The 24,563-nt window shown below is 32.8% G+C and overlaps 1 protein-coding gene across 2 annotated transcripts in view; it reads left to right on the top strand.

Moving 5' to 3' along the window:
* Window positions 1-24,563, top strand: part of LOC145294021 (brain-specific serine protease 4-like) — a 79,164-nt gene that overhangs the window by 16,451 nt on the left and 38,150 nt on the right. Inside the window, exons 3-4 of one of the 2 annotated variants that reach the window (XM_080140984.1) lie at window positions 8,017-8,088; window positions 20,908-21,009. In XM_080140984.1, the coding sequence (XP_079997110.1) occupies window positions 8,017-8,088; window positions 20,908-21,009 (174 nt within the window). The remainder of the gene's footprint in view (window positions 1-8,016; window positions 8,089-20,907; window positions 21,010-24,563) is intronic. The other variant, XM_080140985.1, reaches the window with a different exon arrangement.

Here is a 24,563-nt window from a genome sequence, read left to right as displayed (position 1 = left end):
ATTTGAAATATTTCAGATTTATGATGTTTTACCTTTAAAATATTCTACATTTTAAATATTTTACATTTGAAATATTTCAGATTTATAATGTTTTACGTTTAAAATATTTTACATTTTAAATGTTTTACATTTGAAATATTTCAGATTTATAATGTTTTACGTTTAAAATATTCTACATTTATCATATTTGGCATTTGAAATATTTCAGATTTATAATGTTTTACGCTTAAAATATTCTACATTTTAAATATTTTACATTTGAAATATTTCAGATTTATAATGTTTTACGTTTAAAATATTTTACATTTTAAATGTTTTACATTTGAAATATTTCAGATTTATAATGTTTTACGTTTAAAATTATCTAGCTTTATCATATTTTGCATTTGAAATATTTCAGATTTATAATGTTTTACGTTTAAAATATTCTACATTTATCATATTTTGCATTTGAAATATTTCAGATTTATAATGTTTTACGTTTAAAATATTTTACATTTTAAATGTTTTACATTTGAAATATTTCAGATTTATGATGTTTTACGTTTAAAATATTCTAGCTTTATCATATTTTGCATTTGAAATATTTCAGATTTATAATGTTTTACGTTTAAAATATTCTACATTTATCATATTTTGCATTTGAAATATTTCAGATTTATAATGTTTTACGTTTAAAATATTTTACATTTTAAATGTTTTACATTTGAAATATTTCAGATTTATAATGTTTTACGTTTAAAATATTCTACATTTATCATATTTTGCATTTGAAATATTTCAGATTTATACTGTTTTACGTTTAAAATATTTTACATTTTAAATGTTTTACATTTGAAATATTTCAGATTTATAATGTTTTACGTTTAAAATATTCTACATTTATAATATTTTACATTTGAAATATTTCAGATTTATAATGTTTTACGTTTAAAATATTTTACATTTTAAATGTTTTACATTTGAAATATTTCAGATTTATAATGTTTTACGTTTAAAATATTCTACATTTATCATATTTTACATTTGAAATATTTCAGATTTATAATGTTTTACGTTTAAAATATTTTACATTTTAAATGTCTTACATTTGAAATATTTCAGATTTATAATGTTTTACGTTTAAAATATTCTACATTTATCATATTTTGCATTTAAAATATTTCAGATTTATAATGTTTTACGTTTAAAATATTCTACATTTATCATATTTTGCATTTGAAATATTTCAGATTTATAATGTTTTACGTTTAAAATATTCTACATTTATCATATTTTGCATTTGAAATATTTCAGATTTATACTGTTTTACGTTTAAAATATTTTACATTTTAAATGTTTTACATTTGAAATATTTCAGATTTATAATGTTTTACGTTTAAAATATTCTACATTTTAAATATTTTACATTTGAAATATTTCAGATTTATAATGTTTTACGTTTAAAATATTTTACATTTTAAATGTTTTACATTTGAAATATTTCAGATTTATAATGTTTTACGTTTAAAATATTCTAGCTTTATCATATTTTGCATTTGAAATATTTCAGATTTATAATGTTTTACGTTTAAAATATTCTACATTTATCATATTTTGCATTTGAAATATTTCAGATTTATAATGTTTTACGTTTAAAATATTTTACATTTTAAATGTTTTACATTTGAAATATTTCAGATTTATAATGTTTTACGTTTAAAATATTCTACATTTATCATATTTTGCATTTGAAATATTTCAGATTTATACTGTTTTACGTTTAAAATATTCTACATTTATAATATTTTGCATTTGAAATATTTCAGATTTATAATGTTTTACGTTTAAAATATTTTACATTTTAAATGTTTTACATTTGAAATATTTCAGATTTATAATGTTTTACGTTTAAAATATTCTACATTTTAAATATTTTACATTTGAAATATTTCAGATTTATAATGTTTTACGTTTAAAATATTCTACATTTATCACATTTTGCATTTGAAATATTTCAGAGTTATACTGTTTTACGTTTAAAATATTTTACATTTTAAATGTTTTACATTTGAAATATTTCAGATTTATAATGTTTTACGTTTAAAATATTCTACATTTATCATATTTTGCATTTGAAATATTTCAGATTTATAATGTTTTACGTTTAAAATATTCTACATTTGTCATATTTTACATTTGAAATATTTCAGATTTATAATGTTTTACGTTTAAAGTATTCTACATTTATAATATTTTGTATTTGAAATATTTCAGATTTATACTGTTTTACGTTTAAAATATTTTACATTTTAAATGTTTTACATTTGAAATATTTCAGATTTATGATGTTTTACGTTTAAAATATTCTACATTTTAAATATTTTACATTTGAAATATTTCAGATTTATAATGTTTTACGTTTAAAATATTTTACATTTTAAATGTTTTACATTTGAAATATTTCAGATTTATAATGTTTTACGTTTAAAATATTCTACATTTATCATATTTGGCATTTGAAATATTTCAGATTTATAATGTTTTACGCTTAAAATATTCTACATTTTAAATATTTTACATTTGAAATATTTCAGATTTATAATGTTTTACGTTTAAAATATTTTACATTTTAAATGTTTTACATTTGAAATATTTCAGATTTATAATGTTTTACGTTTAAAATTATCTAGCTTTATCATATTTTGCATTTGAAATATTTCAGATTTATAATGTTTTACGTTTAAAATATTCTACATTTATCATATTTTGCATTTGAAATATTTCAGATTTATAATGTTTTACGTTTAAAATATTTTACATTTTAAATGTTTTACATTTGAAATATTTCAGATTTATGATGTTTTACGTTTAAAATATTCTACATTTTAAATATTTTACATTTGAAATATTTCAGATTTATAATGTTTTACGTTTAAAATATTTTACATTTTAAATGTTTTACATTTGAAATATTTCAGATTTATAATGTTTTACGTTTAAAATATTCTACATTTATCATATTTTGCATTTGAAATATTTCAGATTTATAATGTTTTACGTTTAAAATATTCTACATTTATCATATTTTGCATTTGAAATATTTCAGATTTATACTGTTTTACGTTTAAAATATTTTACATTTTAAATGTTTTACATTTGAAATATTTCAGATTTATAATGTTTTACGTTTAAAATATTCTACATTTATAATATTTTACATTTGAAATATTTCAGATTTATAATGTTTTACGTTTAAAATATTTTACATTTTAAATGTTTTACATTTGAAATATTTCAGATTTATAATGTTTTACGTTTAAAATATTCTACATTTATCATATTTTACATTTGAAATATTTCAGATTTATAATGTTTTACGTTTAAAATATTTTACATTTTAAATGTTTTACATTTGAAATATTTCAGATTTATAATGTTTTACGTTTAAAATATTCTACATTTATCATATTTTGCATTTGAAATATTTCAGATTTATAATGTTTTACGTTTAAAATATTCTACATTTATCATATTTTGCATTTGAAATATTTCAGATTTATAATGTTTTACGTTTAAAATATTCTACATTTATCATATTTTGCAGTTGAAATATTTCAGATTTATACTGTTTTACGTTTAAAATATTTTACATTTTAAATGTTTTACATTTGAAATATTTCAGATTTATAATGTTTTACGTTTAAAATATTCTACATTTTAAATATTTTACATTTGAAATATTTCAGATTTATAATGTTTTACGTTTAAAATATTTTACATTTTAAATGTTTTACATTTGAAATATTTCAGATTTATAATGTTTTACGTTTAAAATATTCTAGCTTTATCATATTTTGCATTTGAAATATTTCAGATTTATAATGTTTTACGTTTAAAATATTCTACATTTATCATATTTTGCATTTGAAATATTTCAGATTTATAATGTTTTACGTTTAAAATATTTTACATTTTAAATGTTTTACATTTGAAATATTTCAGATTTATAATGTTTTACGTTTAAAATATTCTACATTTATCATATTTTGCATTTGAAATATTTCAGATTTATAATGTTTTACGTTTAAAATATTCTACATTTATAATATTTTGCATTTGAAATATTTCAGATTTATAATGTTTTACGTTTAAAATATTTTACATTTTAAATGTTTTACATTTGAAATATTTCAGATTTATAATGTTTTACGTTTAAAATATTCTACATTTTAAATATTTTACATTTGAAATATTTCAGATTTATAATGTTTTACGTTTAAAATATTTTACATTTTAAATGTTTTACATTTGAAATATTTCAGATTTATAATGTTTTACGTTTAAAATATTCTACATTTATCATATTTTACATTTGAAATATTTCAGATTTATAATGTTTTACGTTTAAAATATTTTACATTTTAAATGTTTTACATTTGAAATATTTCAGATTTATAATGTTTTACGTTTAAAATATGCTACATTTATCATATTTTGCATTTGAAATATTTCAGATTTATAATGTTTTACGTTTAAAATATTCTACATTTATCATATTTTGCATTTGAAATATTTCAGATTTATACTGTTTTACGTTTAAAATATTTTACATTTTAAATGTTTTACATTTGAAATATTTCAGATTTATACTGTTTTACGTTTAAAATATTCTACATTTTAAATATTTTACATTTGAAATATTTCAGATTTATAATGTTTTACGTTTAAAATATTTTACATTTTAATGTTTTACATTTGAAATATTTCAGATTTATAATGTTTTACGTTTAAAATATTCTACATTTATCATATTTTACATTTGAAATATTTCAGATTTATAATGTTTTACGTTTAAAATATTCTACATTTATCATATTTTACATTTGAAATATTTCAGATTTATAATGTTTTACGTTTAAAATATTTTACATTTTAAATGTGTTACATTTTTCATGCTTTTTATTTACAATGTTTTACATTAACAGGATGTTACTTTTTAAAATTACGTTTTTATTGCCTGTAACTTAAAAAAATAAGTATGTAAAAATAGAATTAAATACTAATCATAACCTGATATTTCGTAATAGTAGAACTCATCATCATTAAGAAAATCAGATTCATTTAGTAAAGCAACTAAGCAAATAGTTAGTTTACCTTAATTTCTTTATGGAAACGTAACTTGTTTCTTTAAATCATTAAGGTTTATTGTGTTTGATTTTGTTTATATAACTGTACTATTAAAATATATATATATATATATATATATATATATATATATATATATTAATACTGGAAACAATACTTTTTACTAATAACTACAGGGTGAAACGATAACATTGTTTCCCTAAAGAAAACTACAGCTTTATTTTAAGACTTTTATTTTTAAAAAAAATCAATTCAAGTAACTTGATTATGTGATAGAGGTGACATCTATCATATGTAGCTGCAGTAGTCTCAATCAACGCTTCGATACTTGTCCGGGACTTGAAGCATACCTTTTCCACAAATGCCGGCGGGATCTCGGCGGATGGCAACGATCAGGCTGGCTTTGGTGTTGTGGTAAATCATGTTGGTGATGTTTTCTACGTATGACAAAACGAAGTACTCCAGCGGGTTCAGGTCGGAGGAGGAGGGGAGTGAAAGAAGGGTACAAAGTCGTAGCACTGCTTCTGAAGCCAAGCCTGCGTCCTTTTGGACTTGTGGACCGGCGTCAAGTCCTTCTGCCACACCCAGGGTTTGTCAGCGGTCATCTGATTGCACCAGGGATCACCACACTCTTCAGCACATCCAGGTACACTTTGATAGTGACTTTCAAGCCGACTTAGAAGATGTGAAGTGGCATGATGTGAGCCTCATTTGAAACCACACCAAAGACCACAACCGTAGTGGGAAACTTTGTTTGCATCACCCTGTGCATGTCCCTGTTATTCGTGGCAATCCAGTGATGCATTTTGAGGGTGATGTCAATGGTCCTGTTGTCATAACTTGGATTGGTGGAGAGCATGAGTTGTACAGCAGCGCATCCCCGATCTTGATCATTGACCATTGTGTCACTTATTGACATAACGAAAAGCCTCCTATCGCTCTTAAGATTTTTGGCCAACTAGTAGATGGTCTGCAACAAAAAAAACGGTTTACATCAAACGGAAATGGAATCATTTCGTATTTTCTTTGGCGACAATTTTTGTCGTTCCATCCTGTAAAACAAAATGATTAGATTTTTAAAGCGTTCGTTCGTTCGTAAACGTAAACAAGCAAAGTTAAGGGCGACGTTAGATTTGACGAATCAACGTATCTAGATGTATAGAGGTACAATGACTACCTCTACAAATAGCAAATTTGTATCAAAGTAAAGAATGGCAAAATCTTGGAGTATAAACCAAATAACCGGTAAAGAAACAACTAAGTGCAAACTTTGAAAACAAAATTAATAGATTGTTATCAGGAGTTCCGAACTTGTCTTTCGTGTGAGATTGCGAGATCGGCAGTAAATGGAACAGGTTAAATATTTTGCCATTAGGCAACGAAGTAATGTGTGCAATGGACGCTTTTTGTAAAAGATTGTGCCAAATGTTGTGCTTTGCTTGACTATTAAATTAACCGGCTCCAGCGTATAGCGTGCAATATTCCAACGTTGCATTTTATGTTTAAAATATGTGGAAGCGTTTATTATGCGCATTTCTGATTGGCTAAAATAAGATATCTGTATTACGTATACCATCTAAGGGTCAACTTGTGTTGTCGTGAGGACCACAGTTCTAGATAAAACGTATTGCAAAATAGTTTTATTTCATTAAAAAACACTCTAAAAATGCAAGTACAAAAGTAAATGTAGTTTAGAGAATAATATAGCTTTTTTTTATTATTTAAATATAACAAAAATTTCCAGGGCAACATATGTGATTCACTTGTATTTGAATGCAACAACATATGCAAAGGCACATAAATTACAATAGTCCAAACTTGATATTCATTATCAAATATTCATACATTGTTTTCCATGTGTTTGTCCCGAGACTTGACATCTCTTGCTGTCGACAAACTTTTTTTGATTTTATTTCTGCGCAGTTGGAGTTTTATCAGAGATGACAAGTGATTGATTTTGAAATTGTATTATTTAGATCTTCAAGCCGGGGTAAATAATAAATTCCCACTAATTTTCGAACACGCCTCATATTTCTATATTTTCCTTTATTTCCTCCACTTTTTCAAATTTGCTTAAAATCGTCTGTGCGGGTTGAAAATAAGCTTGCAACGAGCCACACGGTGACTACGGCTACATGTTTGACAAGCCTGAAGTATAAATTAATCAACAATTAAGTTTTAAACATCAACTACTGCTGCTTAAACAAGGTTCTACAAAGTAAATGATCATTCCAACATTTTTTTCTTGTAGTACTCGTTCCAAAAGTAAGGCCTCCTATATTTAACTCGAAAACTAAAACAAACGTTGAAGGGCTTCGAAGACAGAGGTATTACTATTAAAACGAGCGACTTTTCGTATTTTTCTAAATTTTCACAACCATTCTTAATGCACTTTTGCCAGCCTCGATCGTAAAAGTTCGGAGCACGCTTTCTCACATCTCTGTCCCCACTCTGAAATCGACGAATCCATCTCCTAACTGTGCTGATATCAACTGCATCGGTTTCGTAAACATTCAACAAGCGCCGGTTAGTTTTTATCAATTCAATTTTTTCTGGGGGAATTCAGTGACGCATCTCTACTTCTGACACACGTCCATGACAGTGGTTGGTTTCTTAGAGTTTCACGTCGCCAATATCTGCAACAGAGAGATGATACTTTCGGGTTATGAATACGTGAGTTCAGTCAACATACCAATGCAATTTGCTATTCCCTCTGCACCATTCGGGCTGAATAAAAAAAATAGGAGGTAGTACTTTTCGAACGCCCCTTGTAATAAATATTCGGCAATCTCTTAATGTGAGAAAAAAAAAACGATAGAAATTCTTACTGCTATTTAAATGTAAAGAGTTATTTTTCTCCATTCATCTATTTTATTTTTTTCTTAATAGCAGCTCAATCGGATTTCCCTTTGCTTGAGGGTCAGGAGCAGGTAGAAACGATGATCAACCAAGCACAAACAGGTATTTTATACTTAAATACGAATGTAGTCTGAACTCTACAACCTTGGTAGTCTGGGAGAAATAAAACTGATATAATAGGCGTGGGAGAGTGATTTCAAGAAAAGCAAACTGATATTAATGGTTGATCTAATTTAGCACGGCACTCATCCTAAATATTTTGAACCGCCTTCCTCCGAAGGAAGAAGTGTCATGGGAATATAAAATCCAAAAGCGGTCTCCAGTCACTTGTATATCCTGGTCAGATGAGATGACGACATTAGTTTGTTTGTTTTTTATTGTTTTTTTTTTGTTTTTGCAATTCTTGCAGTGTGGTGTCATATATATATATATATATATATATATATATATATATATATATATATATATATATATATATATATTTATATATATATATATATATATAAACCACATTGTGTGTGCGAGTTCATTTCCTATGAACTCGGAAACGGCTGAGCCGTTTTTTGTTTTTTTAATTTCACACAAATGTACCTTATGTGCCCGGCAGTGTTCTTAGATATGGTAAGGATGGAAATGCACTCGATAATTATCAAAATTCGATAATCGAAAAAAATCCGATATAAAAACTAAACTAAGTCACTGCGAGGAGACATGCACCGTTGTGGGTCCCCAACTGGAACAGACAATTAATCGATTTAATTGAAAAATGGGCAATTTCACTAATGTTGAAGACAATAAAAGTGTTTGAAGTGTGAAACATACGTTGATCCTCATTTAATCCCGGGAATTGTCGGATCTCTCTGCTAGTATATATATATGCACGCGCGTATATACGTTTATCGGTCTAAATATTCTAATTTAGTGATTTAAATTTAGAACTTAAAAAGGCGAATACTCTTTGAATATATTTATTAGTAGATAATACCTCTCTACATATAAGTGACCTTGTCTGTATGTCTCTTCCAAATTCCTCTGTCAATTTTTCGTCTATAGGAACTTTAAATATATGGGCTGTAATCCTGTGGAATAAATTTGATATGGACTTTACCTGGTAAAAGTAGCTACTAAAGGGTCATAATTTAAAAAAAAAAAAGAATTAGTGCTTTATAATATGATTATTATAATTATATATATATATATATATATAATTATTTTTTTACTATAATAATTAAATACCTACAGACATTAGTATTTCATCCTTTCAGGAATCTTTAGTGCAGGGTGTCACGATTAACACCAGTCGACAGATTCGAACTCGGCAACAGAGATATCTCTGGCTCGATTAGCAAATACCGTATCCATTCAGCTACCATTAACCGCGTGAAATAACGTTGAATTTAAACATTTTCTTTTATATGAAGGTCACCACTTATTAAGGCCCGGAGGCCACTCACGGATAAGGGTTATTGCGTGTACAGTAATCAATGAGATAGTATTGTAGTAATCATTAGTATTGGAGATTTGATAGAGTGTCTTACTTAAGGGGGCGGTTTGTCAGGAATTTGTTTATGTTGTATTTGAAGACATCCAAGTTGTAGTCAGGTGGGAAACAGGCGAACGGAAGAGAGTTCCACAATCGTGCACTTCTTAGAAAGAAGCTCTGCTCATGGAATCTACGTTTGGATTTAGGCACAGATAAAGAGTGGGGAAAATTATTGACAGCAGTTTCAGCCAGACGGGTGTTTCTCGTGAAAGATTGGCGCGGAGGGACCAGTGATAGGAGCTCGGACGAGCACTTTCCATGGAAATAAAGATAAAACAAAGACAGGCTCGCAACGTCTCTTCTGTGGGATAGAGGCTGCAGTGAAGAGAAAAGGGCACCCCCCTCCAAACCACGAAGTCTATTTTGTACTCTGTCAAAGCAAGATAGACTGTTTTTAGCAGCTCCTGCCCAGATGTGGCAGCAGTACTCCATCCTTGGACGTACTTGGCTTTTATACAGATAGAGAATTGCATCAGTAGTGAGATATCTTCTGGAGCGGTAGAAGGATCCCACCATTTTCCCAGCATCCCTGGCAACAGATTTGATGTACGTGTTCCATTTCAGATCAGGAGTAAAGGTCAAACCCAGAAGCTTGTCAAAACATGGAGCCTCCCCAAGACGAGAGCCATTCATTTCAATTGATGCCAGATGGGGATCAGAGCGTTGATGATGTAAAGATAGAAGCTTGGTTTTGGATGCATTAAAAGTGATCAGCCACCTCTTCCCCCATTGTACCACATGCTCAAGATCAGAGGAGAGAGAATTAGAGAGCACTTTGTCATTTACAGCCTTTGATGTGTTGCCATAGTTGGTCGTGTCATCAGCATAGATGTCAACGAATGATTTAAGTTGTGTTTTGGGAGATCATTGATGTAGATCAGGAAGAGAGTTGAGCCCATGATGGACCCCTGGGGGACTCCAGCATTAATACTGTGGGCCTCTGATTTCTGCCCATCAACCACTACTCTTATGAACCTAACAGAGAGAAATGATTTATTGATTGAGAAAACATTTCCAGTAATACCGTAGCTGGAAATCTTGTGAAGTAAGCCCTTATGCCATACCTTATCGAAGGCCTTTGATATGTCAAGAGCAATTGCCCTGGAAAGGAAACCTTTGTCAAGATATTCACTAATCCTATGAGATATAACCGTTAGCACATCTGCTGTAGATCTTGCAGAGCGGAAACCATATTGCATGTCACTAAGAAGGTTGTTTCTTTTGAGGTGGTTGACTACTTCTTTATTTAATATGGATTCCAACAACTTACTCATGACACACAAGAGACTTATTAGTCTGTACTGAGAGGGAGATGACTTTTCACCTGAATTCTTAAATACAAGGTATACTGATGAGGTTTTCCAGGGTGTTGGAAAGAACTTCTCCTTAAGGCAACGCTTAAACAGTTTTGTAAGTATGGGGGCAAGTTCTGGTTGGAGCTTTTTCAGCACTATAACTGGAATGCCGTCAGTGCCAGTTGCTTTACTGGAATCAAGTTTCTTGATTAGATTGACGACCTCACGCACAGATATTTGTATGTTGCATACTGTGTTGCCTGTTATAGGAGGAAATACAGGGAGTTGATGGTCATTGTCGCATAGGGTAGCATTAGCTGCAAAGTTCTTGGCAAATAGCCTGGCCTTATCTGATACTGACGAGATGACCTCAGGTCCAGTGATGATAGTTGCGATAGAACGCACGCTTCTGTTCAAGATCCTGTTTGCTATTTTCCAGAACTGGTGGGAACAAAGCCGCTGCTCAGCTACTTTGGATTTAACAGACTGAGCATATAGCTCCCTTGCATTTTTATTACTCTTTTACAGTGGTATCTGGCAGTCCTGAAAGCAGCTTTAGTCTCAGTAAATCTATTGCGTTGGTAGCTATTGAAAAAGTGATTTCTGTGCGCGATGGCACCAGCACATTCAAGGGAGAACCATGGCTGGCTGTTAGGTTTTTGTTGGAATTTTTAAGATGGTATGAATCGGCCTATGCCTACAATTAACCATTCGGTTAGGTCTGATACTATAGAGGACACGTCCTTTTTAAAAATGGAATGCAGAGGTAGGTCAGATATGAATGTACGGAAGCTATCCCAGTCAACCATAGAGTATCGATATACAGTACGGTGGAGAGATACATCTGAAGACTTATTACATTTATTTTTATCTTAACTGCTACAACAGAGTAGTCAGAGGATCCCAGAGGAGATAGAACGGAACATGAACACAGCTCAGAGGAAGTTGTCAGAAAAAGGTCTAGAAGGCTTGCATATTGATCGGGTGTATCGGGCACACGGGTGGGTTCGTGAACAATCTGAGTGAGGTCATAGGCAATGGCAAAATCATGACAAAACCTCCCCTCGTCATCGGTTTTATTTGAGTGGGTCAGCTATTCCACATTATGGACATTGAAGTCACCGCAAATGTGAATGTTAGCCGAAGGTTGAGCAGACATGGTGTGGTCAATTTCTCAGATATGCTCTTAAATATAGTAACCCCACTGTTGTGGGGGCGATAGAGGGCAAGTATAAATGCAGTGGTGTAAGCTAGTGCAACCCGGAAGCACATATAAGGTAAATTAGGGTCTTCTCTGGAGATATCCCTACCACATGGAAAGCCATCTTTGATGTAGGCACATATTCCATGTCCATGGCGATCTTGGGGGTCAGATTTAGATGTTAAGTTAGAGTATCCTTTAATTATGAATTCGTCTAGGGAAGTGGTTGGTCCTATACCTGTTTCACTTAGAAAGAATATGTCCGGTTTCGTCTCCTGTAATTGTGTTTCAACCCCTGGAAGGTTGGAATGTAGACCCCTGATATTGGAGAAAGAGATCTGGTAGTAGGAGTCTACGTTGGAGGATGGGGTTCTAGGTTTATTCGTGTTTCTTTTTTGGAGATTTGTCATGATTTAAATTTTAAATGTTCTTTACGCCAGTCAGACAGTGATCTAATCGTTATACGATGATCTATGCATAAGAGCTAAATTGACCGACTTAATTCAACTGAAAATGCTCAACGATAAGAAACGAGTTTCTTAAAGGGGCTGTCATAATTATTTTTTTACTATAATAATTAAATATGTGTGGCATCCGTCAGTCGAAACGACTATGGATCAGCGCCGTATTAAGATGTTGCTTGTATGCATCCTTTTGTATGACTGTAGAGACCAATTCTTGATTTGCATAGTCTGCCACACCCTTGACATACGAAGGTTGTTATGCAATTTGCCGCTTCGTCCGGCTGTTCCGCCTGTACACTCGCTCTTCTCCTAGCTCTCTTTGCAGCGTTTTCAACATGGAGGGTCCTCTCGCTGATGATAATCCCCTGGCGTATCATTTTCCTCCAGGCAGTTCTGTCAGCTGCAGAGGCTTCCCATGTATTCCTGTCCACCGAGAAAGCCTTCATATAATTAAATATATACACACATATATATATAATTAAATATATACACATATATATATAATTAAATATATATACACACACACATATATATATATAGAGAGAGAGAGAGAGAGAAAGAGAGAGAGAGAGAAATAAAAAAAGGAACAAACCAAGTTATGCGTTCATCAACGTTTTGTCTTTATTATGGATGAATAAAATTAGGAAAGTAAAACACCAGTACAAATATTTGAAAATATATTTTTGATGTAATGATCTTGTTCCATTTCAGAAACGGAAAAAGTCGTTGGAAATTAAAAGGGGGGGGGGCATAGCGTTGTGAAAGAGAGTATGATTTTTTCATAACGTCATAAAGCCGTTAATATACTTAAAAAGATATTATGCAATTCATATTCCTTTTCGAACAAATATATCAGTTAATAATTCAAATATGGATGCGAATCTGAAATGAAATGAGTGTATTTTGTTATATAATTTATTGACTGATTATATATATTATATATATGTTAATTAATTAATTAATATATATATATATATATATAATTTTCAAATCATTCCTATAATATATACAATATAATAATTCATAGATAATTTACTCTATAATAATAAATACGAAACCCGCATGAATTAAAAAAAAATCATATTGAAAGGTAACGCCGGTCGGCTTGATAGTATATTACAAAAAGACGAAAACTTATATAGTTTAAATGCACTGCTGGTCAAAAATTTAAGACCATTTAAAAATCTTTTTAAAAAAGCTTTTTAAAAGATAGATTTTAAACTCTTCCGACTTAAGGTTACCAATACTACACTCTAAAAGGTTATGGAAACAAAAAGCTACATTCCAAAGATTTATTTTTTTAATTTACATTTTTATTAAACTAGCATGGGTGCCCGGTGTTGACCGGTGTTGCCCGGTGTTGCCCGGTGTTTGGAGGTGTATGCTGAGAAAAAAAAACGGTCAATATTTTAACTTTGACCCTATTATAACTCCTTAAAATTTATTGTTTTGGCTCAAATTGTGTTATTAAGTAGATCCACGTCCAAGGAACCTATATCTAAAATTTCAAGTGTTTAGAACCCAAATTATCGGAGGAGTTTGGTAGAGTTCTCAAAGGTCAAATTGTTGAACTTTGACCCCTTAACAGCAAAATTTCTGGCCGAAAAATGATCCCATAGATTTTTCCAAATCTCAGTACGCTGTATATCAAATTTTGAGTCTGTAGACTAAAAATTTACAGAGTTATTGCGTATGGAAATGTACACAGCAACACATACAGACAGACACACACACACACGCGTTCACTTTTATAGATATATAGATTAGGCTTTTTGCATATGATCAAAATTATAAGACCAGAGACAAAAATTCTATTAAATTGTACAAAAAGTGTGTGAAAAGTGTTTGAAAACATTCAACAATCAAACTTAATAACGAGTTCTACCTCCACTGCTTTTGATGACTTCAAAAATTCTTTGGGGTATGCTAGAAATAATGGTGCCCATTAAGGTGCGCGAGGATCCTGTTCTAGTTTCTGAAAATGGCTTCACAAAGTTCATTGTTTGTTGAATATTGTTTGCTATTTCGATAAACCTCTCTTGTCATCCACCCCCAAACATTTTCAATTGGGTTCAAGTCCGGTGAGCATGCAGAATGTCCCAAGAAATGGACTCCATTTTCTTGTAGAAAGCTTAAAGTCCGTCTTGCAGTGTGGATTGCGGTGCAGCATTATCCTGTTGGAATAACCATCCATCCCCACACAAACGATGATCCTCCATCATCAAAGATGCTTTTTGTAGCATGCTAACATAACCAGCTGCTGTCTAACGACCCTGCACCACCTGGAGCTCCATTGTCCCTCTGTAAGAAAAAGTACCTCCATACCATTATGAACCCTCCACCACTATGACGTATGGAAAAAATTTCAAGAGGCATGTTTTCAGTCTGTACAATTGTCTGTAAACTGATATCATTAAAAAATAGATAAGCTCTGTTTTAAATTTTCTCTCTTGATAAAATTGCCAACTGAAATACAAACGGATTTTCTTTTACGATAGAGGGTAGAACTGAAGCAGTATACTTAATATGTACAATACGTGCGTACTAAACTAAACCACCTTTCTACCTATATATAATCGCTATACTGAATCCTCATCAGCTCACAAGTTTCTGTATCCTCAGACTCTTAATTTCTCAAATCTTATAACTACCAAGACATTCTTCTGAATAGATACAAAAATTCTCCTGAGCAGTTCAACATCCAGTGATCATATATCTAATCCTCATGAAATTCCTTATATCACTTTGAATATTACCTTAAATTTTAATTCTATCCCTAAGCTAAGTAGAACACCTCATAATACTCTATTTAACTACTTTTAAAATTAGATAAACCCAGTTACAATATTAGAAGTTATTCGTCCCTGGCCTAGAATACGGACTTGTACAATAAATCATGAAACTATTGTACCTAAAATTCCTCTCAAAACTGCAAAATACCGCTGCTTGTATACTAAGTACATCCTATAGGTACTTTACCTCCAAGATGACTGCCTTGTCTGTTTTGCATGACAAACCTTTTCTTTTTTTACTTAAATTCTCTTTCTCCTGATCACTAACAAATCAAACTGCTCTATTTCCTAAGTTACCACTAATCTAATCCGTTTCACGTAACTTAAAGGGGTCCTTGCTCTCTGCCCTTGACCCTAACAGACTGGTAAATCGATACCCATTAACACCTAAAGATTTCCTAGGCATGCTCCTGATTATAACTTCTAACCCATAACTAAGCTTCTAAGTAAATACTTACCAGCCATAGTATTATACATAGATTTAAAGTAATCTATAATGAGCAGCAACCTTTACTCATTGAAATACAAACTTCCGGATGTTAAGAGAAAGGCGAAGTCATCCTCCTTCGTTGAAGTCTGAAGGCAACTTACTCAAATTGTCTAAAAGTCCATGCATTCGTATACAATGAAACATGCTACTTATCCATCCATCTATATTAAACTATACTTACAGAATACGCAATATCCTATATCTATCAGGTATAATGGTACTCCATATCATGTTCTCTTGTATCTATACTGAGCATATATCTTATCTTTCAGTCATACTAAATATTCAGTTTGGGCACCAAATCATAATTTCTAATAGCAAGTAAATCATACTTTAACACTTTATCCTAATCCTAAACTTACTAAACCATATCTAACCATACACTCCTAAACTTACTAAACCATATCTAACCATACATTCCTAAACTTACAAAACTATATCTAACCATACATTAACTCGCCACTCTCAATCCAATGCTGTTGCAAATTTAGTTGCTTCCACTGCATGAATTTTTATCTATACCCTCTCCCAGTAAAAATAAAAATGGAAAGCATAGTAATGTCCTTTTTTAACCACGTTTGAGGAGTGAAAATTTTCTGTAGAAGTTATCCTAAATACCCGATTTTTTAAGTAGATATTAATCTAAATAACTAATTAATATTAACTACCCATGCGGGGTCGCAGAAATACCTGGATTAGGACCTAGGCGCAGGGCGAACTCCCTCGGAGCTGATGGACTCGTAGATCTTCCCAGGTCATCCGTCTAGGAGAAGGAAAACTCTGAAGCTAAACCTAGAGGAGGGAAGCCTCTTCAGTCCTGGACGACAACCTTCCTAGAGCTGGTGACTCAAACAAATCACCGGTTGGCAAACCTAAACTGCTTAAGGAGGAGATAGGCTCTGTCTATCGCCTGGCTTTAATACTCCTTCTAATGGATTGAGGGTACCGGATTGACAGTTCCTGGCTGCTGTTTCCGACTGATAGTACAGGTGCCCTAACTCTTTGGTAGCGCTTAGAGCGGCTGCTCCATCAACAGTTGTATAATATCGGGATGTTTGTAGTGCCATGTCGCGCATGGAAAGGGACCCTGCACTCATCCCCGGTGGGCTTTCCTGAGGCCACTATCCTGTGGGTGAAGACAGCTGATGGTCTACTTGTATTGCATGTCTGGTATTCTGCACAACTACTTGTCCAACACCCCTCACTCACTCACCCTAACTGAAACTTTTAAATAAAATGAAATGACAGCTCAAGCAAAAGTTACGTTTAAACCAGAACCAAACTCAAAGAAAACCAACCTGCCTCCTCCCTTGAGGCTTACATTTACGAATATCTGCGGGCTTAGAACTAACTTAGATGATGTTGAGTCATTTCTCATTGTAAACATCCCGTATATCTTAGCATTAAGTGAAACTAACCTTCACTCCTCCATTCCCTCTAACCACTTTAACATGCCTGGTTATCTCCCACTCTACCGTAAGGACTCGGACAGACATATGCATGGGCTTGGAGTCTATATTCGTAACACCCTCCCCCTGACTAGAGAAATAAAACTAGAATCAGACGACCAGGCCTTTATGTGCTTCAGACTAAATATGCAACACAATATTAGCTACTTGTATTTTCTCTACCGCTCTCAGTCTCAGACAATATAGATATAACACTCTCCCTCGATACTACCGCATAAGTACATATATTTGGTGACTTCAATGTCCACCACAGTAACTGGCTAGGATTCTCTAATCACACAGACGTAGATGGTAGCACAATACATAGCTTCTCTATATTCCATTCCCTATCTCAGTTGGTTACATTTCCGACACGTTTCCCAGACCAGCAAGATCAACATGCCTCACTTCTAGATCTCTTTCTGGCAAGGTTCCCGATGACTGTACAACAAATGCCCACAACCCACTCGGGAATGCTGAGCACGCTGTGATAATGGTAGATTCAGCCTAAATTCTTGCCCTAAAACTGAAGACCCACTACTCAAAACAACGAGGTATTAAAAAAAGGCTGATTGGGAAGCCATCAGGAAACTCATCAGAGATGCCCCATAGCAAAATATCTTTACTCTTCCAGCGGAACACTGTGCAAATGAGACCACTGAATGGTTCAAAACTGCAATTGAAGCACATGTTCCCGCACGGAAATTCTATAGCAAGCCCCACTCTCCCCAATGGTTTACTTCTGCTTGTGCAGCTGCCATTTGTCAAAGGCAGCATGCGTTCTGCAGATTCAACCGACATAAGTCCAGCTCAAATGAACAGAAGTATATAGAAGCTAGAAATAATTGTAAGAGAGTGATAGAGACAGCTAAGACAGATTTCTCTGAAACCACCAGAAAACGCATCGAAGCACTGAAATTAGGAACCCAGGATTTTTGGAAAATCTACAGCAGCGTAGGAAATAATGGACAGTCAACTATTCCCCCACTATCAAACAATCATGAGGTTGCTTGCGCGGCAACTGACAAGGCTAATCTGCTTGCCAGTCGGTTTGCTTCAAACTCCACATTGAACCCGGTACACCACTCCCTCCTTGATTTCCCTCTGCGAACAGACGCCACACTAGACGACTTGAAAATCACCCCTTCTCAGGAACATGCTATTATAAAAAAAACCTAGACACCTCAAAAGCATGTGGACCAGATCTCATCCCGGCTGTGCTATTAAAATTGCTCTGCCGAGGTTGCTCCAGTTCTCTCCAAACTTTACAATAAATGCCTTAACGAATCTTGCTTTCCCGACTGCTGGAAAACCGCTTCTGTTGTACCAGTCTTCAAGAATTCTGGTGAAAGAACTGGCCCACTAAATTATCGCCCCATTAACCTCCTCCCGCTTTTCGCCAAAATATTTGAGTCCTTAGTTAATTAAGCCCTAGTCCAGCACCTAACAGCTGCTAAACTCCTGACAAATAATATGGATTCAGGCAAGCCCGTTCAACAGCAGATATCTTAACTGTAGTTTCTGAACGTATATACCGTTCATTGGACAAAACAGGGGAGGCTAGAGCGGTAGCCCTTGATATATCTAAGGCTTTTGACAGGGTATGGCACGATGGTCTTCTAAGGAAAATTAGATCATATGGAATCACTGGAAGAATTCATAATGTAATTAAATCCTTCTTAAGTAAGAGAAAAATCCAAGTTGTCCTTAACGGTCGTACATCTAAACAATATGACATAAATGCGGGAGTACCTCAGGGGTCTATTCTCGGACCTCTATTATTCCTGATATTCATAAATGACCTCCCTGATAAAATTGTTTCAGAGATGGGTATATTTGTCGATCACACCACGCTCTATAACAGATATGAGGGGAAAACAAATGAACACATATCCAAGGAAATTGCAGAAACACTAGAGGATGACCTCCAATCTGTAGTGGAATGGGGACAAAAATGGATGGTCACATTCAATGCTGCTAAGACTAAGCTTGTTTCCTTCAATAACTACAAGAAACCTTCTCTACCACCAATAGCAATGGCCAAGAACACTGCCTAAAGTACTTCTTTTAAACTCCTCGGCCTAACGTTTACAGGGAATATGAACTGGAATAGATACATTGAGAGCATTGCCAAGGCTGCTGCAAGGAAGGTAGGCTTCTTCTACCGTGCTAGAAAACTACTTACGCCTGACAGTATCCTATACCTCTATAAAGCCACCATTCGCCCATATATGGAGTACTGTTGTCACATCTGGGCTGGTGCATCTGCTGATTGTCTCTCGCTCCTGGACAGGGGATCAAAAGAGAGTCGCCAACCTGATAGGTCCTGAACTGTCATCTAGGCTTCAACCTCTGGCCCATCGACGAGATTTTGCATCCCTCTGCCTGTTCTACAAATACTTTAATGGTGAATGCTCTGACGAACTGCAAACACTTGTACCTACCCGACGTAACTACCCCCGACAAACCCGACAAGCTACTAAGTCTCATCAGTAGAGATCCCTAGGTGCAAGAAAGCCTTTTACTCCAATAGTTTCTTCCCCAGAACTGCGGGTCTTTGGAACTCCCTTCCAGTATTCTGCTTTCCCAACTGTACTGATATGCAGAAGTTCAAGTGTAATGTGAACAAAGATCTTTCTACTCATCTCCCTTCATAATGACCCTGCTAATTAAGTCCCTGATAGTAGCCCCCTGCTTCAAAGTGGCGTTGTGCCTTGTTTGGGGGTGAAAATTGAATTTAAAAAAATATATATATCGCTGGAAGCCATCATAACCAGCTAAATTGAATTTTTCATCAGAAAACAGGACTTTCATCCACTTCTCAACCTCCCAGGTTTTGTATTCACGACCAAATCTTAAGCGGTCCACTTTGTAACGTGAAAGCAATCGAGGAATTTGTTTATGCTTTTTATTTACCAGTCCTTTTTGTTGTAAGTGTCGTCTGATAGTTATTGGACTGTAATCAGCGTCTGTAACCGCCTTAATTTGGCTAGAAGAAAGTCCTCTGTCATTCATATCAACCCATCTGATTCTCCTACTTAATACAGGAGAAATCGGGGGGGGGGCTACCAAAGGATTTTGCTTTTCCATAATTCTAAGTGTGCTTTAGAAAGTTGCAAATAACAGTTTTACTGCGATTTAACTTACCTGCTATCGCTCGCTGTGGCAAACCTTGCTCATGGAATCCTAGAATTCGAGAGCGCCCAACTTCAGTTAGTTTTCTTGCTTTAGGCATGGTAACACCTTTACACAGTGATTGCTAATCTCTAACTGAACTAAAAACATTACAATTATCATAAATCTAACCATTTATACTCTTGGTCTTATAATTTTGATCATGCATAAAAAGCTTAATTTAATAAAAATGCAAATTTTTAAATAAAATTTTTAGAATGTACCTTTTTGTTTCCATAACCTTTTAGATTGTAGTAGTAGTAACCTTAAGTCGGAAGAGTTTAAAATCTATCCTAAAAAATAAGGTTTCTTTTTAAAGATTTTTAAGTGGTCTTAAATTTTTGATCAGCAGTGTATACGGTTGCATTCAATTGTATTCAGTTTACATTGCATTTTCGTTATCATTCGTTTTTTAATCTTCTAGTTTAAATTAGGAACTGAAGGGTTGATATGTTGTAAACCAGATGAACGAAAATGTTATCTAAAAATTCATGTACCATTCTTTTTATGGCAGAGTGCGGAAATGACACGTTTTCCTGTTCAAACAATGGCTGTATACCACAGAGTCAACGATGTGATCTTGTCCGTAACTGCTACAATGATGAATTCAATTGTCGTAAGTCACATTTCTAGTACCTTTTGGTTTCGCCTTCTCCTACAATACAGGTTCCCAACCTGGGGTGCTCGCACCACTTGGGGGTTCGAGACGAGATTCCAGAAAGTTCGAGAAAATGGCAGATAAAAATAGGGTATTAGCTATATGTTACTCTTTTGTGTTTTTTTAGTTGTTGTTGTTTGTTTGTTTGTTTGTTTTTTGTTTGTTTATTTGTTTTGTTTTCATTTGTAGTGTATTAATTTCTTGCTTTCATTTTAGGATTAAGTATTGTTATTAAATGGCTATTAAATACGTGGCCGAAGAGATTTAATCAAACTATGCATTTAACCAAGAGTTCAGAATGTCCTAAAAAATTAGGTCATAAACTTAATGTGTTCGTTAACGATATTAAACAAATTCTGCTGCTGCATCACTGCGTGGTAACTGGTGTTTTTTTTTTTTTAGAATATGTATATAATACTAAGACTCTATTAAATATTATTTTTTATTAGAATCCTTTGAGATAAGTAATATGTATATCTATTTATTTGCGGGCTGTTATTCTCATCTTCACAGTTGTTGTAGTTGTTTCACTACGTTTCGAACAACTATTCCTGTGACCTGGTTAAGCGTGACGGGATAGGAATGCCGAATCTCGTAACTGTATCCCCAGTAATTACTGTTTTCCATAGTTGTTGTTGTTGTTGTTGTTGTTGTTGTTGTTGTTGTTGTCTAATCACGTTTTGGCCAACTAATCCTCTGGCCTGCTTCAGACTATGCTCACCTGAAACTGTAGCGAAGTGAATAGAGGCGTTGAATCTCTATGGTTCCAAGTGAGCATTGTCTGAAGATAGTGGTTTCAATCCTACCCAAAGCAGGCCAGAGAATGAGTTGACCAAAATATAGTGAGCCAACAACAACAACTATGAAGATGTGGATAACAGTCCGCAAATAAATAAACGAAAACTCTACTATCTAATTATGTATTTTTCCTTGCAAATTATATTTAAAAAAAGTCACGATTTTATTTTGATAAAATATCAGTCGAAATTCGCAAAACAAACCTTTGGACAGATTATAAATCTTAGAGAATGCGAAGTTTGAAAAAAATTTCTTGAGAGGTGCGAGCCAAAAAAAGTTGGGAACTGCCCTATAACTTCGATCCTTTTTCTTCGTTATTTTTTTTCTTCATTTCATCTACTTATTTCAGTCTAATGTAAATTACCGTTTTCTATTCAGTAGTAATGCTATTCCTGATCTGCACATTTTTCTTGCCTTTGCATATCTAAAAAGATATAGACTATCGAAACATCATATGAACTGACAAAACACTTCACTAATAAAACAATGTTATAATCATATACAATATACAAACACAAGTACATACACACACACACACACATATATATATATACATATATATATATATATATATAATAAAAATTACAATTAAATTTACCAAAATTGTTTTATTAGTGAAGTGTTTTGTCAGTTCATATGATGTTTCGATAGTCTATATCTTTTTAGATATGCAAAGGCAAGAAAAATGTGCAGATCAGGAATAGCATTACTACTGAATAGAAAACGGTAATTTACATTAGACTGAAATAAGTAGATGAAATGAAGAAAAAAAAATAAATTATAGGGCAGTTCCCAACTTTTTTTGGCTCGCACCTCTCAAGAAATGTTTTTCAAACTTCGCATTCTCTAAAATCACACACACACACACACACACATACACACACACACACACATATATATATATATATATATATATATATATATATATATATATATATATATATATATATATAATAAAAATTATAATTAAATTTACCAAAATGATCGAAGATGGTAAAATTAAAGTATATTATAAATATTAAAGAATTAATACTTATGATGTTATCTCAGCCAGATGTAAAAGCTCGATAAAACCAAATAGGAGATAGAGCTTATAATACGAGCAAACAGTTAATAAAACATGTTTAAAAACACTTTGAAATGGGTTAAAAACATATTTAATCTGAAAAGGAAACACTAGATACGTGAATAGTCCTTAATCCGCGGAGTTTCGAAGAAATACTTTCCTTCTCATCAGAGAGTAGAAATTAGCAAAATGCGGGATCGGATTTCGCATGCAAAAATTTTCTTCACCATATTCCCTCTGCTTCACTTTTTTGTTATCAAGTAAGATCTTTGACTTACTTGTTGTTTCAGCAAATACTTTTGCATGCAAAATCCGATCCTACATTTTGCTAATTCCTATCCTCTGATGAGAAGGAAAGTATTTATTCGAAACTCCGCAGATTAAGGACTATCCACTTATCTAGTGCTTCCTTTTCAGATTAAATATGTTTTTAACTCATTTCAAAGTATTTTATTAAAGGTTTGCTCGTATATATATATATATATATATATATATATATATATATATATATATATATATATATATATTGTGTACAGAAAGTTGTTAGTTGAGACAGGTCATTGGTACCGTCGGTTTCAAGCCCGATAATAAGGCCCGTTTAAGGTATCCTTATCGAGCTCTCTTCAGCCAATATTCGTCTCTAACTAATTAGAGACGAATATTGGCTGAAGAGAGCTCGATAAGGATACCTTAAACGGGCCTTATTATCGGGCTTGAAACCGACGGTACCAATGACCTGTCTCAACTAACAACTTTCTGTACACAAAATATAAGTACGCTCTTAAAATTTGGATTTTCCTTTTAATTGAGCACTCTGCTGGAATTCTTTTTCCAAAAAAACTAATCATATATATATATATATATATATATATACATATATATATATATATATATAATATTATGTAAAAGGAAATTTGTAACTGTGTGAATTCGTTCCCTATGGACTCGAAAACAGCTGGGCTAATTCTTATGAAATTTCACACTAGGGCATTTTTGTGCCTAGCCGTGTACTTAGATTATTTTCCTATCGGAATGTCTTCGATAAGTACCCATAATCAAAATAATCCGATGAAAAGAGTAACGGGCGATTTTGATCAAAGTTAACACCTTATACAGCCTCATATCAAAAGGGCATTTGATAAGTTTTATTAATACACAAGCCGAAAGGCCGGACATATAAAATCAACATTAGGTTCTTTGATATGACAGGAGCGCGTTCGAACTGAATGTTTGTGGTAAGAGTACAATTAAAGCATGATACTTGACTTTTGCATTTGAAACTTTAATTTGAGCTATCATATATAAAATAATTGTATAAGATTAACAGTATGTTCTCTACAGTGCAATATAGACCACAATGTATTGTGGACTAAGTCACTGAGGGAAGGCATGTGAAGTTTCTTCTCGATGTACGGCGGTGGGTCCCCAATTAGAACAAACAACCAATCGATTTGATTGAAAAATGAGCAATTGCACCGATTTCGATGACAATATAAGTATGAGATCGTTCAATCATGGGAAGCGTTGGGTCTTCCTTCTGTGTGTGTGTGTGTGTGTGTGTGTGTGTGTGTGTGTGTGTGTGTGTGTGTGTGTGTGTGTGTGTGTGTGTGTGCGCGCGCGGAAAATGAAAAAAGGTAAACCAGTGGTC

The sequence above is a fragment of the Euprymna scolopes genome, chromosome 15 (genome assembly GCF_053919585.1).
Source record: "Euprymna scolopes isolate OS-2025 chromosome 15, ASM5391958v1, whole genome shotgun sequence".
Lineage (NCBI taxonomy): Eukaryota > Metazoa > Mollusca > Cephalopoda > Sepiida > Sepiolidae > Euprymna > Euprymna scolopes.
The sequence above is the reverse complement of the archived record's forward strand: the minus strand, read 5'-3'. Positions and strand labels throughout refer to the sequence as shown.